At 43.1% G+C, this 26,968-nt stretch overlaps 1 protein-coding gene across 1 annotated transcript; it reads left to right on the top strand.

The window, feature by feature from the left end:
* The first annotated feature begins 118 nt into the window (after window positions 1-118).
* On the top strand, window positions 119-25,981 carry calcrla (calcitonin receptor-like a). The gene is made up of 13 exons (XM_053877010.1): window positions 119-292; window positions 17,043-17,113; window positions 18,125-18,278; window positions 18,350-18,460; window positions 18,608-18,720; window positions 19,868-19,959; window positions 20,030-20,156; window positions 20,516-20,669; window positions 21,077-21,137; window positions 21,294-21,360; window positions 22,174-22,392; window positions 22,658-22,699; window positions 23,356-25,981. Exons 2-13 carry the CDS (start codon window positions 17,060-17,062, stop codon window positions 23,575-23,577), a joined length of 1,416 nt encoding a protein of 471 aa, XP_053732985.1. The 5' UTR covers window positions 119-292; window positions 17,043-17,059; the 3' UTR covers window positions 23,578-25,981.
* Window positions 25,982-26,968: the final 987 nt, after the last annotated feature.

Here is a 26,968-nt window from a genome sequence, read left to right as displayed (position 1 = left end):
TGAAAAATCCCGGCAGGTATTCTCCTGTGTCATGTCCAGTATGACACCAATACGACTGTGGTCGAGATGGTGACGTCCGTTTTATGAATGTAAAACCTTACGCGGTGACGTCATCGGAAGTAGTGGGTTCGCCCCTCCGACTGCAACCTGACAGTCGCTCCAGCCGCGTTCAGTCGGAACCGGGATCCACCGAGTCGACTTCACCTCAGACCTGAACGCGAGGACATCGACGACCAGCTCCCTATTTTGTGCGTCTCCAACCCGGTTTCCTCCTCTGGATTATAATCCGAAGGTAAACAAAACCGCGCGTGACAACAACAACAACCACCGCGACGTTTGAACAAGTCATGTCGAGCAGATATAATCCGGTGTTGACAATGATGCTGTCGGGTTCTCCCTCCGCTTTCTGCGCTCAGTTTGTCTGGATTACAGATTACAGCATTCTCGTCCTCAATCCGTGACGAACCGCGCGTGCCAACATGTTCACATCAGTGGATCTGGCTGCATGTGGGGGGAATGTGGCTGTGATTTAACGCATGCGTGGGCCTCGCGGGGGCAGATATTCCGTCGGATTATGAAGACATGCCGTGAATAGTGTCTAAACTTGGATGCTGTTGTCTGAACTCTGTGTTTATGAGGCGGGCTGCAGGAGGGAAGTGTGATTCCGGAGCGCCTCTCGATCATCTGCATGGTTACGTAAGCAGCAGATTTGGAGATGCTGGAAGTTTGTGGGCTGGACACTGATGGATGGATGGTGCTGGAGGTGTGGGAGGATGGCGGAAGCCTCTCCCTCACAACAGAGGTCGGTGACAAGAGGGCACTTTCTCTGTCAACACATCAGCTGTAATCCACCTTGGCAGCTTGTCACCACTCTGGCGGAGGAGAGAAGTCAGAGCTGAGGTCAATAGATCACGGATAAAAGCGAGCTGCATTTCAGAAACTTTGTTCTTCTGCTATTGTGAGCGATGAAGCGGACTCCTGATCTTGCACCTGGGTGGTGCATTTTTGTCGCTAACATACAGTGGGACTTCAACCAGCCACTGTTGACGTCCAGTCTACAGTGTGGTTTATACGTCTCCTGACCTGAGGCTTTAAAAGCCAGAGCATTTCCGCTGCATACACAACTCCACTCCAAGTCGCAGGCCATCTATTTATCACAGAGTCGATGACTGACATCCTTCCACAGGAAATAAGAGTCTGGCAGCATTTTGAAATTAGACTGGTTGACCACCAGCTCTGCCTCGGAGCACAAGAGAAAGTGACTTAAGCGTATATTTGCTTCGTCGCAGGCTAAATCCTGAAACACGTGGTCCACCCGTCGGGGGTCACCTGGTTTCCGTAGCCCTTTAAAGTGTTGGATTTATTCTTCAACCAACTGAATGAGTCTGGATGCAGCCGCCGGGCCTTGAGTTTGACTCTCGTGAAGTTAGTCTTGGACTTCTGTGGGACCAAAGCTCTGTGAAGGAGCTTCTGAATGTGTCGCTGAGCGACCAAAACCAAGCTACGACACAAACTAGGGTCGCCATGACCCCAAAATTTCAGTGGTCGATACCAATACCAGGGATATTCCGTCATTGTTGATACCACAAAAAACAAACCCCGAAAAAAGTACTTCAAGTTCGCTACTTTATTAAAATGTTTCAAATGGTCAAACTATCTTTAGCATTGACTTGAACTGTAACAGTATAAAACAGTCAGAAGGACACAGTGTGTCGCGATGCTGTGCCGTCATCCTGTATAGATGCCAGTTTAACCAGCGCATAACTTCTTGTGGATTTTCAATTTTCTTATATTTCGCTTTATGGCTCCAGTTGAACACAAGTCATGTTTTCTTTTCCTTTCGAAAACGTGACTTTGGATGAGTTAGCGTATGCCTCATATCCTGGTCACAGTCATCCTCAGACTGCTCTTCTAAAGGAAAAAAAAACAAAAAATTAGCTCAAATGACGAGCCCATAACGTCTCATAATGCCTTGTGACATTGCGATATCTTTGCTCTATATTTCGTAGCTACAAGTTACAAGTCAGCTCAATGTTCACAACTGAGCTAGCGTTAGCTGCTTGCGCATCAACAAACATCGTGTGCTGCCTCACTTACACAAGAGTCCGTGTCTGTATAAGTATAACGTGACATAGGTGAGAGTAAACTGAAACTCTCTGACCTTGAAGTCATGTGTTCTTCGTGCCGATATTTCACACATATATTGCCCACGTCAGTACCGCGAAAAATGTCAACTCCAGTACAAACAGAAGAGTGTCTTGTATTGCATCAATGGGGCGACATGACTTCATACTTGTTCTGCCTTAAAGTGAAACTTGTCAGAGCAGTTGCTTGTTTATTCGATTTTTATTCTCCTAAAATAGTGTTGTTCATGTCGTGCGGCTGTTACAAAGTGGAAGCGTGAGGAAGAAAATGTGTCTTTTTCAATAGTGATGGTTGAACTGGTGAGTTGTAGTGGATGATCCTTACGGTGCAGAAAGGTGCGTCTAACCCTAGGATGGACTCTTTTAGCCTCATGTAAATGTTAACTTCACTTTGACTGGAGATGTTGATATACTCATCATGAGCTGTTTAAATTGCGGGACCTTTGTCTTCGCCGCAGTTAAGATGTGCGGTGTACCACTTCACTGAGGTCGTTCTCAAGGTAGTTGATCGCTCTTTACAAGTATCTGCTCAGATCACGTTGTCATAAATTGAATCACGCACTGCCTTTGATCGGAAGCATTTCAGCGAATGTCTGATTTGTGTCAGTTTTCTGGACACTTTTGGATGGTGAATAGCAACAGGTGAGACGTTTTGTTTTGCTCTACTGTGTTCAGTGAAAGGTCATAGCTGTCCGTCAAATGTTGTGCGGCAAGTTGGATCACAAGTCCACCACGGCTTACATCACGTTCTTTTGCGAGTGATTATGCATGTGGTGTCAGTACATGGTGAACCTTTACAGGCAACACGGATGTTACCATGTTACTTATCACCCATTCCTTAAGGCCAGTAGGTTCCGACTGTGACTGTGATCAGCCCTTTCTGTGGCACACCACCGTCAGTCACTGGTGGATCTATCATCAAGTGTGGGTATATATATATATAAAACAAATGTTTAACGTATAGCTGCTCCTCTTTCTTCCGTAAGATGGGCACACCTTACCTTGACCCGTCAGTCATGGTGCAGAATCTTTCTTATTCAGTCTTCTAGAACTGACCTCCTTCCTTGGGAGTCAAAGAATGAGGCAAACTTGCTGTGAAGTTCTCATGGTCATACTTTGTTGGCCTATGCTGTCAGTACATCACGAGCCTACCTCTTTGAATGGGTTATATACTGTATTCAATGAAAGTCATTAATAGACTGATGTCATCTCGGGATGGGACTGATCCGATCCGGTATCCGTATTGGGCCTTGATACCAACGTTTTTAAGGGCTGGAAATTGTTGATCCAACCAGCGGAAATTTCTGATCCATGAGCCGAGTCGAGGTGTTGTGTTTTCTGCTGAACTTTCTCTTGTCAGCTGTTCTGCGAGTTTGCTACAAACTGTGTAATGGATTTCCAGAAAGTTTGTGCGTCTCAATGAGACACGCCTCCATTCAGGGAATCCATTCCACAGGTTGCAGCCAGTAACATGCAAGCTAAAACTTGTCTTAACAATAGCATAGACTTGCTTCATTACTGGGATGTGCTGTGTATACGGCATTCAGTTGGCGCCCAACGTACCCGTAAATGATGTGGAGCATGGCAGTTGCTGACGGCCCAATGGCGGGAGAGCGAGCCGAGCCAGCTAGGCTCGCCAGCATGGAAAGTAACCGTTGTTATAAGGCTAATATTTATGCTGTTCTTGTTTTTGTGTCTTCCTTTTCTGGTGTTATACTGACATTTCTAATGCACCATCAACAGTAGTGACTAAACTATTAACGCAAACTGTGCTCTGGTAATAAGGAATTAGGATAAATAAGGGATCTGCAAATATTCAAATTCAGGTATCGGGATCTGATCCGAAATGAAGGTGTGGATCGGTGCGTCCCTAATATCATCTGTATTAGCTGGCCTTCATCTGCTTGCACAATGACATACTGTATTTACAGACTGACACCTAAGTATCGAGTTGCCCACAAAGACTTTCAGCATTTCCGTCATAGAACAACAAAAGTTGTCGTAAAGCCACAAAAACAAATTGAAATTAAAATTATGCTGCCCCAGAAAAAGAAATGTCGCATACATGATCACACACCATGTGCTTGGGGTTTTCAAAACAATAACTCACCAAATAATTCAAAAAAGAATTGGAAGAAAATAATAATAACAAATAATTGAATAGTAATTACTGAATTCTCTGTATGATGATGTTGCATATGCAATTTGGTTTCTCTATATTGGCTGGGTCCCAAGTGTGGGCTTTCTATATAATGAATGTTTACGTTGGAAAGCCATTTCTCCACATCGGAAACGTGCGGAAGCCTCAACACACACAGTCTCAAGACAGATGAGGATCGTCCTGCACCCGTAAATCATCTGGCCCGTTGCCTTATCCAGCCCAGCTCTCATCGATTCATCTTTATTGTTTATTTTAGACCTGAGCTCCTGCACAGAGAAATGGTTGGAAGAGTAGCAGGTTCCTTAATTGTTTCGCATTTCAGCGCACCTCCAACAGCTGATCCTGTCGCACTACGTCGCCAGCAAAGATCGCGCCTCGGGTTCTGGATCAGATTATCGGGATGTGATGTCATTTTTCCGCTCGTTCATTATAGAGGAGCTTACTGGAGGGTGAAAGGAGCTGCGTGTCTGCAGGGGAAAGGATCCGATCGCTTGCTTTTGTTGAGGACAGTGGAAAAGTTCTATTGGCCGGTGGTGTTTGTGCTTGCTAAACTAACCGTAGAGACCGTCTTCCTGATTTATTGCACAGGAACCTGACATGCAAAACAGAGGAAGTGATGCGGAACCTCGAGTGAACTTCACCAACGGAGCGTATGATGTCCGGGGAAAGGAAAACAGACCGATGTCTGTGCACACACATGGACAACAAGTCTTCATTTCACATCCGTCACCAGTGAAACCTGCAGGACTGAGTGCCAAGAAAGCTCACAAGCTGATGTTGAGCCCAAGTTAGCTGAGGCAGCAAAACTGACACTGTCACTTTGAAGCCTTTTAGTGTCACTAAATGACATATGAGGGAAAATGACATGTGTGGCATAGATAATTTGGTTATTCAACATTACCATGAGTTTTTGACTGTGTGACAACAGTTTAAATGGAAAAGAGACTCAACACAATTAAGCAAACTGAAACAATAAATACATTTGAACACATTTACAATAGCAAACTTTCACTCCTGGCCTTTTATCTTTCAATTCAGAACCAATTGATCAGTGCATTGACCAGGCGTTTTTTTTTTATTTATTTATATTTATATTTATTTTTTAGTCTTGAACATGTGAAAAATAAAGACCACACACACAAAATAGTTGAAAAAAGGAAGAATTGTGGTGAAGTAAAAAAGCATGTTTCGTTCTCTTTGATCAAAAAGAATTGTATTGTTAAAAAAAAATAGTATTGAATCAGGAGAAGTAAATCTCTCTCCAATCAGCATATCATATGACGATATGTCCGACAGGAATCCGTGACTTCAGTTCCGCGAGCAACAGACACCAACCAACATGAGGTTTCTTTCTGGATTTTTCTGTTTAAAACGTCCTGAAAACCACAATAATTATGTCCACCTCCATGATGTGTTCGGTGTTTTCTGCTTATTTTGATGCAGCGCTTTGTTTACATTTCGTTACATGAGATTTCATCTTTATAAAGCAACCAGTTTTCAGTTTTTTTTCCAAAAGACACCATCACGAAATACAAGTATATCATCAGGTGTAGCCAGGGGAAAAAATCCTGTCGACAAAGTCACCACTAAAACCTTTCCTCAACTTAAGCCAATTGGAGAGACCAGAAAACATATGTTGAAATAACAGGAAATTAGAAAAAAAAAAATTAAAAGGAAGGTCAGGCTTCTAGCGAGGATTTTGAAATGGGTTGTCCAAAACCCCACCCCAACCCATAACCCCGCCTTTAACCACTCCCCCTCCCGACACACCATGTCAAAAACTGACAACCAGCAACTTGCTATGTAGAAACACAGCTGTAAACATCTATTTGTCCCAAAATAAAAAGTTGCACCTGAGTTAAATAACAAACGTTAACAGACATGAACTCAGTTGCTGTTGCTGGGCAATAGTTTTACCTGGCTGACCCTGATTAATAAAAATAATAATAATAATAAAGAGATTTTTAGAATTATTCTTTCCTTTACTACAAGCCATCGTGTCTACAGCCTTGTGTCTACGTTTTTTTTCATATATTTATGCAAGATAAGAATGCAGCTGTATCACCTGTGTTTTCCAAACTTTCACAACCACAACATTCATTCATTCAAACAAAACATGTGTAAAGGTTTGATTAAATGAATAGAACAACTCAATTTTTAATCCCTGTTAAGCTACTTTGCTCTCAGTCTGAAAGGGCTGTGTGTTCGTCTGCTTGCCGCTGGGATGTGGGGGGTGGGGTGTGGGGCGGGGGGGGCTAGGGAGGGGAGCGCCATATATTCCTCCGATTAGACAGCCATGAGTTAGTTTTGTGTACGATTGTTTAAAGTTTGGTTTCAGACATCCCATCAATAGCAGCGGGATTCATTGTCGCGACTCGCGAGATGTGGATCACTACGAGATAACGGGGGTAAACAAATATGGCGACCGCGATGGCCAAAATTCGGTTGCGAAACGTTACGAAAATTTGGATCATATTCAGCGAAATTACTGGGCGGAAACACAATTTCATATAAACCAGTGAGATGATAGTACGAGTTAGGCATTGTACAGGTGCTAATAATACGTTTTAGTGTCTTGCTAAGGAAACAGGGAGTCCGGTTTTCAGTGCTGTAGGGCGTCCATTTTTTCATGTTTTGCAGCTTACTGTTTAAAAGAAGCACTTCAACTGTACGTAAACACTGAAAGAGAGCGTTTGTTGCACCGCTGAAGTCTGTCAGAACCGCCTGGTCCGGGTCCGGAGGTCTCACAGAGCCGGCCAAATGTCTCCCCTGCTGCTCAGAGCCGAGCGTCTCTGTTTGTGTCTGCGCTCCAATTATTGAAGCTACTCTAGTGTGTAACGCCAGCTATTATCAGAGCTAACTCTGCTGAGGCCCCGAGCGCTGCCAGACTCCGCTTCAAATTTTAATTGGTTTTCAGGAATCAAAAGAATTCAAGAGCTCGCTTAAAGAAAACATGACGTACCCATTATCCTCATGATCCCGCTAATTGACCTGATGTCACACTCTGCTTTTAAAAACCACAATCTGAGATGCGACGCGACCCCTTTTCCACTTTCACTCTGAGCTGCGGCCTGTTGTTGTAACACAGAAACCGGATCCGGTCGCCTCTGACGTGAATAGCTCGGGTAGAGGTCAAGTGCAGGGCCCGGAGCAAACGCATGGAGGATATTCCAACGCGTCCTTCGTGGCGTTTCGACACGGCCACGGATTTGAGCGCGCTCCAGGGTTATTTTGGTCGCCGCAGGTCCTGCAGGGAAACACTCAGCAGCTCAAGGTGCTGTAAGAAAACACTTGTTGGTCACTCCAAGTTGGAACAGGGATCCGGTTCTCTTTGTGTGGGATTCGAGGCCTGGCTCAAGGTGCAGGATGTGCAATACAACTTTGGATATAAACACGCTGCGCTTTTCTAAGTGACCTGAACTCCTCACCCACGCAATCGTGCCCTGCAAAACCAGGAGCAAACATCCCTGACCCAGGTCCATCCTCAGCGCTCTTACCTGGGGGCACTGGGTGGAGGAAAAAAATGCACGAGATTTTAATCCTGTCTGAATGTCAGTAAGCTTTACTGGAGAACTGGGACGTCTAGCTACTGTAAGAGGGTCCGGGAAAATGACCAGCCGTGAAGCCTTGTGTAGACTTATGATAGCTCTTGCCAAATGTTGTGCTTGTGACCTCTGCCTTTCTTGAGCAGAGTCTGTTCTTCCATCTCTAATGAAGGCAAAGTTTGGCAGCAATGTCAGTATCCTGCGCAACTCAGCTGTTAGCATTACATTTACTGGTGTAAAATATCTGTGCAAAAACTCACAGACTGAGTTTGGTGACTGTGGGTTTAGTGAAAAATAACTGTTGTTTTTTTTTTTTAATATATATTTTTATTAGAGGATATGACATGTTACAATTGTAATTTCAGACCACAATACAATACAAAAAAAAACAATGTTAAGATGTCATTCTTCTGGGTTTTGATTTTTTTTTTACCTAAAAAAGAGCACACAAACAAAATAAATTGTGACAATAAGATAAACAATAATACAAAAAATTAAAATAAATATAAAAAAAGAAGTAAAAATAAATAATTGGAGGCAGAAGTGGAAACTAGAGGAGGTCATCTTGCGCATCAAAAACAGTGAAATAGAAATCTCTGACCAGGAATTAGTCTTATGGGAGGGAGTCTAATAAGCTGAAATAGGTAAGAAAAGGTTGCCATTTACTGAAAAACTTTCCAGTATTACCCTTAATTGTATGCTTGATGTTTTTCCAACTTTAAGAAAAACATGGTGTCGCTGAGTCATTGAGTACTACGTGGTGGCTTGGTTGATTTCCAATGCAGAAGAAGCCGGCGTCGTCGTGGTAAAGAAGTGAAAGCTATCGCATCACACAAGTGTCTCGGGTTTTCAGGAAGACTAAATACAGTTACTTGAGGTGAAAATATATGGATAATATGTTCAAAGTTTTCCCAAAAGCGACACAGTGATGGACAGGAATGAAACGTGAGTTACATTACAAGGTGAGGTATTGCACTTATCACAGTAATCTGAGATGGTCTGTGGAAAAACTTGTGATAACCGTGCTGTAGATCGATGAATCCTATCAGAGACCTTAAAGTGACTGTGAGTCGGGCGCATGAAGAACTGTGACACACCTGAAGAATAGTTTGTGGTTGGCTGGTCTTGCTGTAGTTGCACATTGAAGGGCATGTGCACAATTTTGCATGATGGAGGAAAAACAGGGAAATTAATATTGTTGTTTTTCCTGTATCAAAATCTTGAATGTTCACGTCTTGATATAGGTACGTTTCAGGCGCACCGCTCAGCAAAAAAGTTTGGGTTGGGCCAACCCCAGTCCTTAAGTATGTTTACTCCAGGCACTCCGGATTCCTCCCACGAGTCACACTTAGCGCCCCGGTCAACCAAAAGTCTTCTGGGGCTTAAGTTATTGGAAAGTTTCAGATTTGATCAACGCCATCCCTGGGTCCATCGGCGCCTCCAGAGGTGCCATCATAGTGGTGAGCCATTCCCGTTGGTTTTGCTTCTACTTCTGATTTTCCCCTCTTTTTGCGTACCTTACCATATCGACCTCTGATTGGTTAATGCGCCAAGGTTCATATTTTTCCATTTGAGCCTTTGATGCCACAGATGTTGGTCCAGACGTGTCGCATCCCTCCTACACATATGTATTTGCGTTTGACGGACACACTACGCTTTGTGTGAACAAACCCGAACACAACATCGCTTGGAGTTTTAAGGAGTTCAGGGAGATCGGATTTAAATGGTCATGACAACACCCCTGAAGTATTTGGGCGTTGATACAGAGACGAAACCAACATTCAGTCTTTCACAAATTTCACAAAGTCTTTATTGAATGCTCTGAAGTGTCGAGTGTCTGGACTCTGATACAGTAAACACACGTATCTTGCGGTGTCCAGACATTAGATGACAAAAGTGGATTTTGTCTGACAGCAGATGTGGTATTTTAAAGACTCCTGGGGATCATGTTGACAAGGAGTCAGAACTGGAAGGTTTGGGGAGTCTAGATTAAGCTAAAAACATAACAAATATTCAGGAGGTCAGACCCAGAATTTGTTGTTAGATTGTTCAGCTGAGAAACAAACTCGCAATGCAAACACATGACCTCATGACACATGACAATGACATTTACATGTACCTCTCTGACTGACAATACTGTGTATTATTGGACCTGTCTTATACAGTAGCTGAGAACCAGGCGACTGGATTTGACTTGGTGGTTCTGAAACATCATGGAGAGTGGGATAAATGTAATTTGTGGCTTTTTCTACGTTGATAAAAAATCACTCTGATAATTGGTTATGGGTGCGACAGGGAGTGTAAACATCTGCTTTAACTCTGCCGACTGTCTGTCCCCGAAAAAAAATTCCCTTCCGGCTTTCTGCTCTGATTCATCTTCCTAATTGCTGCAGCAAACACACAGCAAAAGTCTGAGAGAATCTGAGAGTTCATTTTTGTGACTAAATATCACACTGGGTTCGCAGTGTGGACCGCCATGTGCCCTCTGCGCGTACTGGACACGGAAAATCGGCAGAGTTGTGGGGATCAGGTGAGGGACGAGACGGACACGGTGAAGTCCTGCAGCCTGGCCACACACTTAACTCGTGAAAGTATTGTTAAAGCAGTTAGTGTTTGCAGCCTGCAGGTTTAGTTCCGTCTGTTTATTTGTATCTGGGAAGTTGCACTGTTTTCTCCATTGCATATATATATCTATATATCTATATCTATATCTATATCTATATATATATATATGAGGCTGCTTGAACTGAATCCTTTTACACTAGTCTGTCTTCTTGGATTCTCCGATGATCTAGAGGAGATATGTGTACATGAGTTAATCACATTTTTGTGGTGTGTTGCTGTACATTTTTTATTTTTCCTACCAGTGATGCAAACTTTTTTTGTCGAACTCCACGGGTCTTTAAGGGTTAACAAAGGGTTTTATTTTTCTTCATTTTGAGGGGCGAATTTTGTGAAATGAAGTCAAAGATAACTTGAACTTTTTTTTTTCTAAAGTTATTTTTGAATTTATGAACGATATTTTTTTTTTTTTTTTTTTCGGGGTATCGGTAAAGTGTTGTAATACTGACACGAAGCCTGTGGGTGGTTGGCTCGTAGCAACAAACAAAAAAAGATGTCAATGCGCATGCTCAAGTAGGACACTTCAAAGAAAACAAACTCTCCAAAAATTGTAAAATGAATAATGGTTCATTCAATCTCCTCCAATACATTTTTATTACATTTGTTGTTGTTTTTTTACCTTGTTTAAAATACATTTTAAAAAGTGCAGTCAACATTTATATATATATATATATATATATATAAACGCAAGCAATTTTTTGAAGGGAAAAAGACACCTTACTGTACGATCAGAAAAGGTTTGAGGGGGAATCTTGTGTTGAAGGTGAAAAAACTTAAACCACAGATAATAAAAAAATAAAAATAAATGTGAATAATTTTCAGAAAGTCATACAAGTTGAAATCTTGAAATAAAAAAGCTAACTATATTGGCAGTATAACTGATAATCAGAAACAAAAAGACAAAAGAGTGATAATCGGAATCAGTTGTTGCACAGTTTCAAGCTTTTCAGAAATGTTACCCTTTTAACTAGAGTAAATAAACACATTGTGCAATTGAAACAAATCAGTTGGTGTTAAACATTGTTCAAAGTGAAACTCTGCTTGTCCAAGAAGCAGCTTTCACTCCTCATACTGGGCACTATTCGCTCCAAAACTTGGCAGAAGTCTTCCGTGGACTCTGACAGACATCGCCCTCTGACCAGGAATGATTTTTGGCTGCTGTCGCTCTTGTTATCTGTTTTATTTTCCTTCCCAAATTAAGCCCTTGAGGGTTTCCAGCTGGATCTCTTTCAACTCCTAAACTCAGTGGACCATTCAGCTGCAAGACACACGGTGGTCGGAGCCAGTAAAACAACCGAGGAGCGAGTGGATATGCGGAGCAGTTCTGGGTTTGAGCTGGATACTGATCTGAATTTATGTCCTCTCAGTTGTCTGGGCGTTACTGGAAAGCCTCCTCATGATCTGTGTTGCTACGAACAAGTCGACTGGGCTCTCCTCCAGTCGGCCCTCACATCTGTGCGCTGCTGTTATTGTCGTCCCTGACATCTGGAGCTGCCCTCAGCTACGTGGAGGAGGTCTCCCTGGCTTTCTCCCTCTCCTTCTGTGTCTTTACGTCTCATTCCCACGTTCCTCCAGCGTCCATAGGCTCCTTCAGGAAATAATTCCCATCATGCCTTTCTCACGCTGATCAGCTGTGAGATTATATAACCAAAGTGGTAAATGTGCAGTCTGTTACTCAACCAAAGGAAGGAAAAATGAGTGGTGGCTATTTTCATCTGCCCAATCTGTCTTGTCTCGTGGTGTTTCGGGGGTGAACCCCACCACTGTCAGCCTTACCCAAGAGAGAAGGTGCTCAGTTTTTGTCCCTGCTGAGCCTGAATCCCACATTTGCAGAGTCGCCAGAGCGCCTCATTGGCATCTCCCACGGTGGTCCTACGAACATTACTGCCCCCCACTGGTCGCAAAGACATGTCGAGATCACAGCCGCTACAAGTTCTCATTAAAAAATACACATTTTTCAATGTTGTTTTTACTGTTGAAAAAAGGTCAGAATTATTAGTATATTCAGTAAATTTTTAAAATATTATATATTCCATATATTAATACACCATGTTATAAAGTAGATCTGTGCTTCTACTTCATTTTTACATTGATATTTATCTTCATTTCTTGACATTTTTCCCACAATTTAGTTATTTATTTATTTATTCCTTCCGTGCGTTTGTGAAATCTTAACTATCGCACAACGCTGTCTCCTGAAATAGTCTTTTCCAGGGAAGACTTTCAAAGGTTCTGTTTACTTGATCCTCTTATCAGTCCAAACTAAACAATACTGATCTCGGTTGTTCCGCTGGACGATTTCTGGACAGATGAGAACCATGGACGGTCAGAGGTTGTGGGTTTTCTCCTGATCTTGTAGTTCTCAGCATAAGTTACAGTGGTGGTCTCCTGCTATCTTTATCTGTGAATTTCTAGCTATCATCAATTTAGCTTTTCACTCATCCGTTCCAGGGTTTTTGCGTCTGTGGTGGGGGGCACCTAGCGATCGGTGACCGTTGCTTACATATGTTTTACTGAATAATATAATATATTCCATATATACATTTAGAATCTTCAAATACAAGTAAACTAACAGTGTTCCAGCTTGATAATGACGTCACATTGAAGCAACTTTTATCCTTATTTATACGTTCTCAAACCTCGTGAATCCATCTGTTTTGAGACTTACGTTTTGTCCGCTTGTGGCCACAGAAGCACTTTGTGTTTTGTTGAGGCTAAAATGAAAGACAAATATGTTTCTTTAGAATTCTTTCTCAATTTCTTCACTTGACCAGTGTGTTTTCTCAGAAACCAGCCTAGGTCCATGTCCACCACTACATGTGTCACATCTCCAACCTGAAGTTGTTCGATGTGTACGCACATTTTGACCAATCGCAAGCGACTTTTACAGAAAGAAATTGAAATAAATGCATATATTGGCTATTAAAAAATAGCCGGCACCGATACTTACTGCGTGTCCCATGTGGTGGTGTCCACATTTTCGTTACTCAGAAGGTGGCGCCCTTGGATAAAAATGATGGAAGGTTTCATTGAAAAGATCACAGGTCACAGTGTGCCATCTAGTGGGCTCTGAAAATGAGGACACTGTTTCATGAAGCCTCATGAGCCCATCACTACTTCGTCCGTCCTTCTAGCCATTCATCTTCCGCTCTATTCCTGCATTCATCCGTCCATCCATCCCTCTGGATGCCGTCTTTATCTTCAGTCCATCCAACCTGTTGAACGTCTATTCTTCTAACCGTTCATCCTTGTAGTCCATCACTCTGCTCTCCGCACTTTCGACCATCCATCCTCTTGATTCGGTTATATGCGAGCCGGAATCGGCGCCAGACTTCCTGTGACAGCAGAAGAATGTTTACAGTGTCATCTCAGCAGGGACAGTGAGGCGAGATAAGTATGACCCAGCTCTGGCCCTGTGGACCGCGCTCTTAAATACATCCACAAAAGCAAATGCATCGTCCTGGTTTACACTTCTTACCAATGAACACCAGAGAATAAAACATCCAAACAGCTGTATATGGCGGAGCTCTTGTGATAAGAGCTGCAGATACAGAGTGGACGCCCACCGCTTGAACTCATTTACTGTTGGATTGCAGACATAAATGCACGATGAAGTGTTTCACTGTCACAAGGGTTTGCTTTCGTGTTTTTCCAATTATGAAGAGGGAGAGAGACCTGTGTTTTTAGCTCGCTTTGGGGATCGTGCTGGTGAATTCTGAGGCTTCTGAATGGCTTACTTGCTCACTAACAGAGAGCAACAGATAATGTATATAAATGACATATCCTTGACAGTGCATATCCTCTGGGTATCCATGTATACGTCCATTTATCTTGGCACATATCCAACGAATATTCACATATAATAGTAGCATCTGGGAATGAATCCGTAGCATTAGCTACCTAGATAACATTGGGCTGGTGGTCGTAATGTTATGGGGCATTAATGCCAACTGAAATCCCAGAGTTCAGAGTCGTCGGGATACGAGAGTACAAAGACAAACACATTGATCAGATCTGGTAGAAGTGGCTGGCAGCTCTGTCAGCAGTGGGTTCTGACCCGGTGCCGCCTCCGTCACATCAGCACAGCTGAGGAGGAGGTGGGGGGAGAGGTTTAAGTGGAACAGTACAACATTATGGTGATGTGCAAATTAGAAGCTGCCTGGAAGATATCAGATGCTCCTTCGCACGCACATGCTCAGAGTCCATACCGCCAAGATCACAGCTGCTTCCTGGCTGAGATCTGGGAAACGTAGAGACCAGAACTAGCATTCCCGAATGCACAGCCAGCTTCTGGTTAGGTGTTATGTAGGCAGTGCAGGAGCAGGACCGGGCATCGTGTAGTGATGTAGTGACCATGTAGTTACCCAGTTGTTTCATTCCATTCATCCTGGCATGTATCCAGAAAATGGCTGCACGAGGCCCCAGCTAGTTCTTCATAAGAATGTTGAAAAATAAACAGTGAAAAATTCTGCTGTAGACCCTGTGGGGTACTGAAATATGTGCTCATGTGAAATTAAACTCTCATGCCTCTTTATTTTACACACTCTCAGAAGCCTCTACCAGCTCCTCTGCTACACGCAGGACAACAGCAGCATGTCATGGTCGCCCATGTTGGTCATGCCCAGAACACCTGGAGTTGGAGGAGCTGGAGATGCTCCTTGATGTGGAGGACCAAGAGTAGTGTCCTCATTTTCAGAGCCCACTAGATGGCGCTCTCTGCTCTAGAATCATCAGACGTGAACATCCATTTTGACGTGAAACCTCATATGAAAATAAAAAATAAGGACGTTGTATCATGAAGCCTCACCAGCCCATTGCTACCGACTGCTTCTCGTGTTATCTCGTGGGTTTTTGCCCCAGTTTTGCCACCTCCTGTGGAAGGCTGACAAACACCCATTTAACTTAAAGGCTCATTTACACTGCCTTTACGTACGAAATTCTACCCATCCGTTTCAGACAACGTTACGGTCACGGATCACATGCTGCTATGGGTTCTTTGCATTAGTGCTGTTCTTCACCAATATATCCACCAGGGGTGCAGTCCCGAGTCAAAAGTTCATGACAACAACAAACTCAGAAACAAACATAGCGACTGTGGAAGAAGTATTGAAAATGCTCTTGTACAAAAGACATTGCAGGAGGCAGTGGATGATAGGGCGTTAAATATATTGCAACGGGGGGACGGAGAATTTCTGCCATTGTTATGTTACGTATCGGGTAGTAACAGCAACTCTGCCCTCATGGTTTCAGGTGGTAATGCTTCGTCCATGTCCGTACGCTTTGTGGAAACATGCAGAATTCCGAACAAAATATACGCAGGACACGGCCCAGTGCCTCATCCACATCGGGATCTATACATACGTTGAGCATAAATGGGCCTTAAATCTTAAGAAATATTATCCTGTAAAATAGTTCTGTGGTCCGAGGTATGTTGTTGGGGTTTTGACCAAATTAATTTGTCCATCCCAGAAAAAAAAGTGAGTTAAAAATGTTTAACATATTCAGATGATTATCTGAACATTAGCTTCTCACCCTGAGGCATAAATCTATTTCCCATCTGCTGACGTCAGATGTTTGGGCGGCATGAGCGACTTACTTTCGTTCCATAAGCAGCGGTTGTGTTCCATGTTTTTACAGTAAAACACCCCAAACCTCTTTCACCTTGCCCACTTTGGTGTTGTGTTTTCAACTTGGAGCAATGTTTAGTCCTCATTTTATCATATGTGATCACACAAAATTTCTGGCTTGGAGGACGAGCTTGGAAATCGGTTGCCTTGAGAAAGAAAGTTGTGTTTTTGAGTCATAGTTGCTCATGCTTCCTGTAAAAGATCAGCCTGTCTGTCTGCTGAGCCAACACTTGTGCTTCCATCAACCATCTCCATTTTACACCACTTCCCCTGACTGATGCTCCTCATGTGTCTTGGACCACCTCATCTGCAATCGCATATTAGAGAATCCGCATGGTCACATGGGTGCAATATCGTTCTCTGTGATAGTTCCAACTGACACCGGGTCCAGAGGTAAAACTAGTCCCATCAAAAAAAATGCTTTAAGATCCCAGAGAACTTGAGGTCGCAGAATTTCAGAGTGAGCTTGACAAAAGCTGCTCCTCCTGAGGCCAAACATTTGCCCTTCAAACATTTCCATTTGCTCTTATTGAACCCTGAGCCGCTTCACCGTCACATGTGAGTCATCAGAATGAAATGTTGCCATATTTCAAGTTTGTATTCCAGATATTTCGCTCCAGGAGACTCAGCTGTGTTTGCGTGACCTCGGTCAACAAACCGGAACCTCTGAGGTTTCAGAGCTTTTCCTCCTGGAGGCTTTTTTCTTTTACAGCTCAGCTTTTATGTAATTGAAGATGAAGATATTTCCGTTTGCACAGCCTGATAATATCGTGTCGCTGTGAAAACAGGAATGTATTTTTATTTTACCTGAAAAATCGTCTTTGATGTGTTTGTCATTAAAGGCTAAAGTACAAATATCAGGGTTCCATAACGTTGATCTTGGAAAAACAAATACCGCTACCGAGACTTTCAGTTTGATGGTCCTCCATTGTTTGTGTTCCAGCTGAGGACGAGGACACGATGGCTCGCTTCAGACGCAGCAAGATGACGCTGCTGCTGTGCTGTCTAACCAAGGTAAGCCTTTATTTTTTCAGTGCCCACACATTAGTCCTGTTCCCAGCGTCTCCCTCGTGCTCTTCTTGCTTTTGTTTTACTAGTACTTTCACGCTTCACTCTCTCCCTCTCTGGCGGGACTTTCATCACGCTCACTCTCATACCTCTGTTCACGCCGTCTTCCACATACGTCTGTCTCTCTCTCCCTCTCTTCCTCATCCCTCTTTCTTGATGCTTAATTCCTCTGTTGCACTTCTATCCTCCTCTGTCCATCTCTCTTGCTCACTCGCACACTTACTGGCGCACATTTTCACACTCTCACTCATCCATTCCTCCTTTTTGTCTTTCATCTCTTCTCACTTTCTCTCTTGTTCTTTTCCCCTCTCTCACTCTTTTTGCTGAGTCTACCACTCACAACCTCACTTCATTGCATCTATTCCATTTTTCCATTTTTTCTCTCACTTTTTCAACTTTATTCTTTGACTTTTTTCACCACGCTCTCATGCCATCACTCCTCATATGTCTCATCAGGCTTTTAGCTAGAGGGCATCTTACGCCCTAACCTGCAAAACGTGAAAAAATGGACGCCCTCCAGCACTCAAAACCGGACGCCCCGTTTCCTCAGCAGGACGCCCTAAATGTATTATTATTGCCTGTATAATGCCCAATTCCTCGTGTCATCTCACTGGTAATTTCGCTGAATATGATCCAAAGTCGCAAATTTTCCAACATTTCACAACAGTATTTTGGCCGTCACGGTTGCCATATTTCTGTTTTACAAAGCAAGTCCTGTGTTTGTGGAGGGGGTGGGGTTAGGATCGGGATTTTGGTCGCCCTTTGTCAAAATCCTAGCTAAAAGCCTGTGTCTCATGAATACTTTCGCACCAGTCATTGGCTCTTCCTCTTCATTTCTCTCTCCTGTCGCACACATTTGCACTGGTAGTTACTGAAAATTGCTTGTGTATTTGCGCATTCGAAGCACTGGGGAGTTAAACTACCTTCACTACCCTTCACCCTTTCTCATGTTCTCAGGCTTTTGTGAGTGCGAGTCTGGGCGTGAACGAAACTCAGGAGCAGCATCCGACAAACGTCTACCACGACATGGGACTGACCCGGAACAAGATCGTGTCGGCTCAGTTCGAGTGCTACCAGAAGCTCATGAAGGACAACTCTCAGACAGGAAATGGTAAATCTCTCTCATCTCGGTTTCATAGTGCAAATATTCGTTTTTGTCACCGTTGAATTTGCTGTGTGCAGAGCCGGTGTGTAATCGGACGTGGGACGGATGGTTGTGTTGGGATGACACCAAAGCCGGAGTGACGTCTGAGCAGCACTGTCCCGACTACTTTGAGGACTTCGACCCTTCAGGTGAGAGCCGGGGAAGGACAGAAGATGAAGGGTTGAGAAAGAGTGGTGTGAGAGAGGGGGCGATGAGATGGCACAGTGGACAAAAGGCGCGAGCGTGGGATGGAACATTTCCGTGACACAGTCGGGTTTTTCTTTGCTCACCTGCAGAGATGGTGACGAAGATCTGCACTGACAGCGGCCACTGGTTCATCCACCCTCACAGCAACCGGACCTGGACCAACTACACCCGGTGCAATGAGCGCACCTTGGAAAGCAGAGTGGTGAGACGTCTGCTTCACTGGCGTTCAATGAAAAAGTGCTGAAGAAAATCAAGAACACCAGCATTAGCAGGCTTCCTTTGAATGATCAGCTTTGTTGTCCATATTTCTTGGAATCATTTTATATTTACTCATATTATTGTCTTTTGGCATTCAATGTGAGTCTATTAATTCCCACTCAGTTATTGATATGGATGAATGTCTAACTATTTTTTATAGATTTAATCCACCTGAGATCTGTGAAAATAAGGATGAAAACTGAACTTGTCATCTCTTAAGTAATGAATTTGCAGAACTGGACCTGTGCCTGACCAAACCTTTTACTCAGTTTGGGCCTCAGAGAGATGTCATTACATTAAAACAATATTTACACAGCAACCGAAAGAAATAAAAACTGCCCCAAACAACGTCTTTATCCTCCAAAAGTCAATGACATTTTCTTGGATAGTTTCCACCCGAGTCAAACATCACTTTTGTGAATAGAGATGGGATCAGTTTGTTGGACCAGTTAGCTCAGTTAGCTCACTTTCACTTTCCAATGCTGCTTTCCTGCATGAGCACGTACCCATCTCCGCACACAGACACTTCTAGTACATCTCATCCTCAAACTGTGAATTGCTGTCACACTTTCCCACCAGATTAGCAAGTCACTATAAACTTTAGCGACGCTAGTACTGGTCACCTCTAAAACTATTTGTCATTCTGTGGTTGTATAATTCTAGAAATGCTAAACGCAGATAAGACAAACTGAACATTCAGCATTTTCTCTTTATCCACAAATGAATCTTCCTATAAATAGTTAAATGCTGCATAAATTCAAAGCTCACTCTCACTTTCCAAGGCAACTTTCCTGCTCCACTCTCCCACACGTTCGTAAAGTTCTGCCTCAGCCTTCACAGCCATCGATAATTACATTGGTTGTGTACTAACTAGTTTAGTGCGTGACACTTGTCTACACAATGACAGTCGTGAGTCTTTAAAGTACATAATTACATGCAGCTACAGGACAATATGTTTGAGTTTTTCCTCCGAGATGATTCAATTGTGGCCTTGATGATTCCAGCAGACAGGAGGACCCGAGTCTTCTCCGTGCCGGTGATGTAACCTGAAGCTGCAGATAATGACATTAGCTTGTCTCGTTTCCTCTCAGACTGCAATGAATCTGTTCTACCTCGCTCTGATCGGACACGGGCTGTCGCTCACCTCCCTCTTCGTCTCCCTGGGAATCTTCTTCCACTTCAAGTGGGTTTGCTCGCCAGCCTTGGTGGTGGCTCCCCTGTGCTGTTGTTGATCCCTGATGTTTCCACTGCAGGAGTTTGAGCTGTCAGAGGATCACGCTCCACAAGAACCTCTTCTTTTCTTTCGTCCTCAACTCCGTCATCACTATTATTTTTTTGACCGCTGTAGCCAACAACCAGGAGCTGGTGCAGAGAAACCCAGTGAGTCATTCAGATTTCTGCTTTGGTCAACTATTTTTTTTTTGTTTTTTCATTTTTATTCTCCCCCTTATTATATATATATATATATATATATATATATATATATATATATATATATATATATATATATATATATATATATATATATATATATATATATATATATATATATATATATATTTTTTTTAATGTTATTATTATTTATTATTATCTGTTATTAACTCTTGTTATAAACAGGCGTAATTCATTGTTATTGTTTTGTTTGTGAATTATTGTCGTCAAAATCACTGGCTAAATCTTACAGCAGTGAAAGAACAGCTTGCTCACATTACAAATTGTATTTTTATTTTTTTTTGCAGACGAGCTGTAAAGTCTCTCAGTTCATCCATCTCTATCTGTTTGGCTGCAACTACTTCTGGATGTTGTGTGAAGGAATCTACCTCCACACTCTCATCGTGGTCGCCGTGTTTGCGGAGAAGCAGCACCTCATGTGGTACTACCTGCTGGGCTGGGGTACGTGGAGTACTGCACTGCTTGTTTTCGACGTTATGCCTCATAAAAAAGCAAGTCAAATGCAATAAAGAATGTAGTATGTAGTCAAAACATTTTACACACTTTTAGAAGGATAGTTTCTGACTTACTGTATTTTTATGAACAATGAAGTGCTAAACCCACCTGAGTCATTATACTTTATCATGTTTATTTTAAAAAAGGTGGGATCAAGGGAGGAAATTCAAACAAAACTATAAAGGTCATAAATGGAATCATTTATTTTAAAAACGTTTTTGTGGAAAAATGTCATCAATGTTGTGACAAAAAATAGATAAAATAAAAAGGAGTAGGAGAAGAAGAAAGTTAGAAGAGTAGAGATGTTTGCGAGTTGAAATGTGGCCCTTCAATGGCATATATGTCCCTTGCAGGGTTTCCACTGATCCCTGCCTCCATCCACGCCATCGCGAGAAGCTACTACTACAACGACAAGTGAGTGTTTCAATGGTATTCATCTCAACATCTAACTATAAATTTAATATCTGCTTTTCCATCCCATAGTATATTTCAAAATATAGATTTAAGTGAAGAGGCGTTTACTAAAATAATTCATCATTTTCTACTACACTTTCTTTCTGTGGTCCTCAGCTGCTGGATCAGTGCTAAAACCTCGCTGCTCTACATCATCCATGGTCCCATCTGCGCCGCCCTGCTGGTGAGTGCCGTTCTTTCCTTGGAACACAAAGAACAAAAAAGGAGCTCTGTCAGCTTCAGATGTGAACGTTTCGACAACGTTGGCCAGATTTGTGAAGACACTCGTGTTTCACAATCCGGCTGACGCTGGTTGTCGGAAGAGTCATCGATATAAAGAGGAATCCTCATTGGAAGCTCTTACATCATCTCTGCTCCTCTTCAGCCAAAAACCTCCCTGCATCTGTTTCTGGGCTCCAGTTCTCATTAGAAGCGGCAGCGATGAGTCGCTGTGAGCGCATGAGCGATCTGCAGCTCATTATCCTGTTTGTCTTCTGAACCGAATTCATCTGGATCCTGCTGAGATCCACCCAGTGCTCCCCAGGCCCGTGTCAGATTAGGACCATCAACCTTATCGGCAGGCAGGAAATCACTGCCCACGTAGCGTCTCTCAGGACGGACGTGTTCATCTGCAGACAAGAGCGACTCGGGTTCTGAAGTTTATGTGTCAAAACAATCGAGACTTTAACATGAAAACATGTTCACAGTGCTGTCTAAAGTGTTGCTTTCATCTTTTCCAGCCAGACTGAGCCGTTGTTCTCAAATGGAACTGGGAAACTTTGCTGTTTAGTTCGTGAAGTAACAGATTATTGTTGAATTAAGAAGAATAAAACCACATTTTTTTTATTATTAGGTTTCATAGATACAATGTAGGTCTTGCATCAACATGAATGACATCTTTCAAACATTCTGTTATTTCACTATAAATCATGATATACGCTGTTGCTTCAAGTTCAACTGTTTAAATACATTTAATCCTCCGCCTTGTGTCCTTCAGGTCAACCTGTTCTTCCTGCTCAACATCGTGCGAGTCCTCATCACCAAACTGAAGGTGACCCACCAGGCCGAGTCCAGTCTCTACATGAAGGCGGTGCGGGCCACGCTCATCCTGGTTCCTCTGCTGGGAATCCAGTACGTGCTTCTCCCCTACAAACCCGAAGGACGAGTCTCCTCTGAAATCTACGACTACATCATGCACATACTCATGCACTACCAGGTGAGAGCTGGACTCCAGACACTTTCTATGGCGATGGAAATATCGTCCGCCTCTCCTCCGACAGTTGGTGTGCATTTTTTGAGGAAACTTTGCTCAGGAGCGTTGACTAAATTTGGTCAGGAAGCTGCGAATTCCTCGCAGTCCTCTTGTTTATGTTGTGGCGGGGCGAAGCGCAGGAAGGAAAGCGGGAAAATGTATCTTATCTGATGGACCAAGAAGGAATGAAGCCCCCTCCCACTCATCCTTCTCCTTTCCTTCACTCCAGGGTCTGCTGGTGGCCACTATCTTCTGCTTTTTCAATGGAGAGGTGAGACGCTGCTTTTGAAATCTCTGAAGGCCTGATCCATCATGGTGTCAGTAGGCTCTATAAGTTAAGCCCAGACATGATGCTGTAAACAGAAAGGACACAAACTGGACCCTGTGGTGCTGAACCTCACTGTTTGTGGTTTGTTTGTCTGCATAAAGACATGTTAACTTGACTCATAAACCATCTGTTATTTTACTTCTGTGTCAGTTAGTGATGGGCTGATGAGGCTTCATGAAACAGTGTCCTCATTTTCACAGCCCACTAGAGGGCGCTCTCTGCTCTAGAATCTCTGGATTTGAACCATCACTTCAGTGAAACCTCCCATTTTTAATCCAAGAGCGCCACCTACAGGGCTCTGAAAATAAGGACGCGGTTTCATGAAGCCTCACCAGCCCATCACTTGGTCAGTCCATTCACCGCAGCTAATTGCTAAGTGCTAAATGCTTGGGTAGTTCAAACATATTTATTCATTCACCTGGTTCATGTTTTTCTTGATAGAAACGTTTCGTTCACAGTAAAGTTTGCTTTTAGAATGTTAAGTAGCAGTACTGTAGCGTGACAGAAGGTAGGTTAGTATCACCCAGTACTGTCTTGTCTGTGTACTGTTGGGCACCCGAAAATGTTCATCAAAATTCACCGCCGGTTCCTCTGCTCAGGTCCAGGCGGTGCTCAGGAGACACTGGAACCAGTACAACATCCAGTTTGGCAGCAGCATGGGGAACCACTCGGACGCCCTGCGCTCTGCCTCGTACACCGCATCGTCCATCACCGAGGTCCAGGGCTGCTACAGCATCGACGGGCATTCGGAACACATGAACGGCAAGGGCTGCCACGACACTGACGCCTGCATCTTAAAATCAGACAACCCGTTCGCCTGATGCCATCGATCCCCTCCCCCTGGAGCCCCCCTCCCCCTCCTGTCCTCTCTATAAACTGAAAGAGTTGGATCACCATGGCAACCAGGACTACATCTATTTACAGAGACTGACATTCGGAGACGCGGAAGAAAGCCTTTCCGGTGTGAGGTGAGAATCCTGTGCCGATTTCAGTGGACTGGAAACCACGACGGATCCTGTTGAGCACAAAAGCCTTCTGGTGACACTGTTAACCTATGATTAGTGCCAAACTTTCTTTCATATCCTCTTATTCTTGGTTTGCTTGCAGCGGCCCAACGCAGGACTCCTCCCCGGGTGCACAATATTTAGATGACGTGTTTACTTATGTGAAAGTATTACGATGGTGTTGATACAGTAGACTGATACCGTATAGTATTTATTAAAGCGATCATGTGTTTTATGCAGATTCACGATTGTCAAAGTATTTTCTAACGTTTGTGTCAGTGTTTGTGTTTTCCAAGGCTGTGGGGTGGTAGGAAATAAGAATTACAGACATATTCGCAACTGCCGATTCTTGCCTCAATTGAAATATACATTTTTTTAGGTTGATGGAATGATGCTTGACTGTCAAGAGAAATATGTATATTTAAAGGGAAATATTTTTTAATTCTCCTAGAGTAAAGCAGTGACTTTTAGATGATTTTAGATTTAGAATATTGCCAGAAATTAAATAGCAATTGCTGAGAGGAAGAAATAAAATGTGACATTAATTGGTATTAGTGTTAAAAATGATCTGTCAGAGACTCAGTTGCAGCAGGACCTCGAAGTAGCCGAGTCCCAGAGTTCCTTCATCTGTCCTGGATAGTTACCACTGAGGGTCTTCCTAAAGTCGCCTGTCAGATTTACAACCAAGTTCTGGTTTGCTTCACCATCGATGTGTCAATCCCTAGACTGGCACCACACGGTAACCTCTTCAGTCTTTTAAAAAATGTAGAGACATTTTTTTTTTTTTTTCAATATCAGACATGCAGATGAAGAAGTAAAAAAGGGCTCCATGTGCGATTGGCTTTTCACCTTTAACCAAAATATATTTGCTGCCCACGCCAACTTCAAATATATTCATAGTTTTATCTCACACTTTGCAACATCTCAGAAGAAAAACGCTACAATCTCTATTGTTACTGAATCAATCTCAAGCTCATATTAGCATTGTTAGCATCTCGGCTACAGGAGCACTTAATCCTGTCTATGTGAGGTGAGGTGATGTAGCTGCATTAAATGGATTTTGATGTAAAATTTTCTTATTTTTATGTATATGCTTTTATGTAAACACAAGTTCTACTTCACAAACGCTTAATGAAAAACAAAAATATCACTTTTATTCTACAACGCTAATCCTCTTTTTGCTGAACACCGTTTCTACTTGGAAATGAAGATGGCATACAAGTAAAAATAATTATTTATAATTCATTGTGAAACCCTGAACAAAGGTATTTGTGATGAAGGGCTGTTTTTTTTTTGTCCAGAGTTAAAGTCATCCATCAATGAAACGTCTCATACTCCAGCTAGATTGAGGACCAGACTTCAGTGGGTTCCCATGACATTTCAAATTAATTTTTTTTGAAAAGTGCTAAAATGTGTTTCCAGTTTGATCAGCTGTTCTTGATGCGAACTGCGGAGGGTTTTTTAGGTGTTTTAAGAAGCACAAAACTACCAAAGAGACGATGGCAAGTGGCAGGGTTCAGTGCAGTACAGTACGGTACAGAAAACATGGATCTCACTCACTCTCTCCCATAGTTTACCAAGGGGCTCCACAAAACCTCACACTGTATCAGAGGGGAAAAATGGTAAGAAACCAAAGCGATTCCAACCTCTGGTCACATGCTTGCCTGACATCTCCAAAGATATCCATCACACCTGCATCCAACCTAAACATGCATTTGCATAAAAATGATGGACAGGCCCCGCAACCCCTCCACCCCATCTAGATTATCGTGTTGACATCTGACATAGATCATTTCTGCATAATGTCTATCCCCATGATGAATGATGAGGTGTCACGCTGTACTGAACTGACCCACTGTGAACCGCCAAACAACCCCCATAGCAACTGTCCATAGACAAACCATGTGACCGTCACTACTGTGTTTACGACTGACCCTCCTCTCTCACTGCCGGTCCCCTTCACAATGTCAAATATATCTTTCATAAATGTTCCATTGTGTGTGTGTGTGTGTGTGTGTGTGTGTGTGTGTGCGAGTATATATATATAGAAAGAAAGACAATGCCCAGAATGTTCAAAGTGATCCTTAACAACGTGTGTCCTTTCAACACCACATGACAAGTTGCAGTAATCACAGAGCCAGTATTTCCGAAACTGAAAACAGCTGGTTGTTTTGTCTGAATGTAAACGCAATGTTACTCTGTTCAATATAAACATGTCACATTCCTACTCTTGTCTGTGCTGTTCCTTTCTACCTGAGGGCAATGGCTCGGTCACTTTTTATTTATGAACTGAAAATGATAGTTAGATTCTATTATGAACTTTAGTTCATAAGCATAGTAGAATACATGAATGACTGAGGAGTGCAGAGTTTTTTTTTGTTTTGTTTTTTTTTACATGGCAGAAGTTAACTCGTTGAATTAAATATCAGCTGTGATGGTCAAATAGTACTGTTGTGGTCAAGACCACACCAACTGAGACTAAGACATTATGGACTGAACTGGAGAGTATCAAGGCCGAGACAAGACTAAAGCATTTGGAGATCAAGACCAAGACGAGACCAAGGTATTAGGTGATCAAGACAAAACCAAGATACAGTGGTGCCTCGGTTCTCGACCACAATCCGTTCCAGACGGCCGTTCGAGAAGCGAATTGTTCGAAATCTGAATCGATTTTTACCATTACAATGAATGGAAAAAGAAATAATGCGTTCCAAGCCTTAAAGTAGGCTTTTGTAGGAGTGAATGTAGAGTGTCTGCTGCAGGTGCGCTGTTCCTCTATGTGTGTGGCCGCTGCATGTGGGAGGGGTTGCCGAGTGAGTGACGTCTCTCCAGAAGTGAAGAGGTGCCCGGTGCGTGTCCAGCTCTGAATGTGCGCTTCTGTGCAGTTTGGCTGTGACAAAGTCATAAACCAAGTAACTTAGCTCTGTCCCAGACTCGCCTCATCCCTGTCCCAGCTCCAGCCCACAACAGGACATTAAACCCTGGAGTGTGTGTGGAGAGCGAGCACCTCCCCTGTGACCCTCTACCACGGTCCAGTGTGGAGACAGGAAAGGTTTTACACCTCAATATGAAGAAAAAACAGTCAGTAAATGTAGCTAACGGGACACGTCTGCATACAGAGGCTGCGTTATACACAATAACAAAGTGCGTCGTGGGTCAGCTGATCAGTCCACGCACGTTATGTTTTCACTGACTTTTTTCGGGGCAT

This window comes from Synchiropus splendidus, chromosome 10 (genome assembly GCF_027744825.2).
Source record: "Synchiropus splendidus isolate RoL2022-P1 chromosome 10, RoL_Sspl_1.0, whole genome shotgun sequence".
Classification (NCBI taxonomy): domain Eukaryota; kingdom Metazoa; phylum Chordata; class Actinopteri; order Syngnathiformes; family Callionymidae; genus Synchiropus; species Synchiropus splendidus.
Note: the sequence above shows the minus strand (reverse complement) of the source record. Positions and strands in the feature narration are given on the sequence as shown.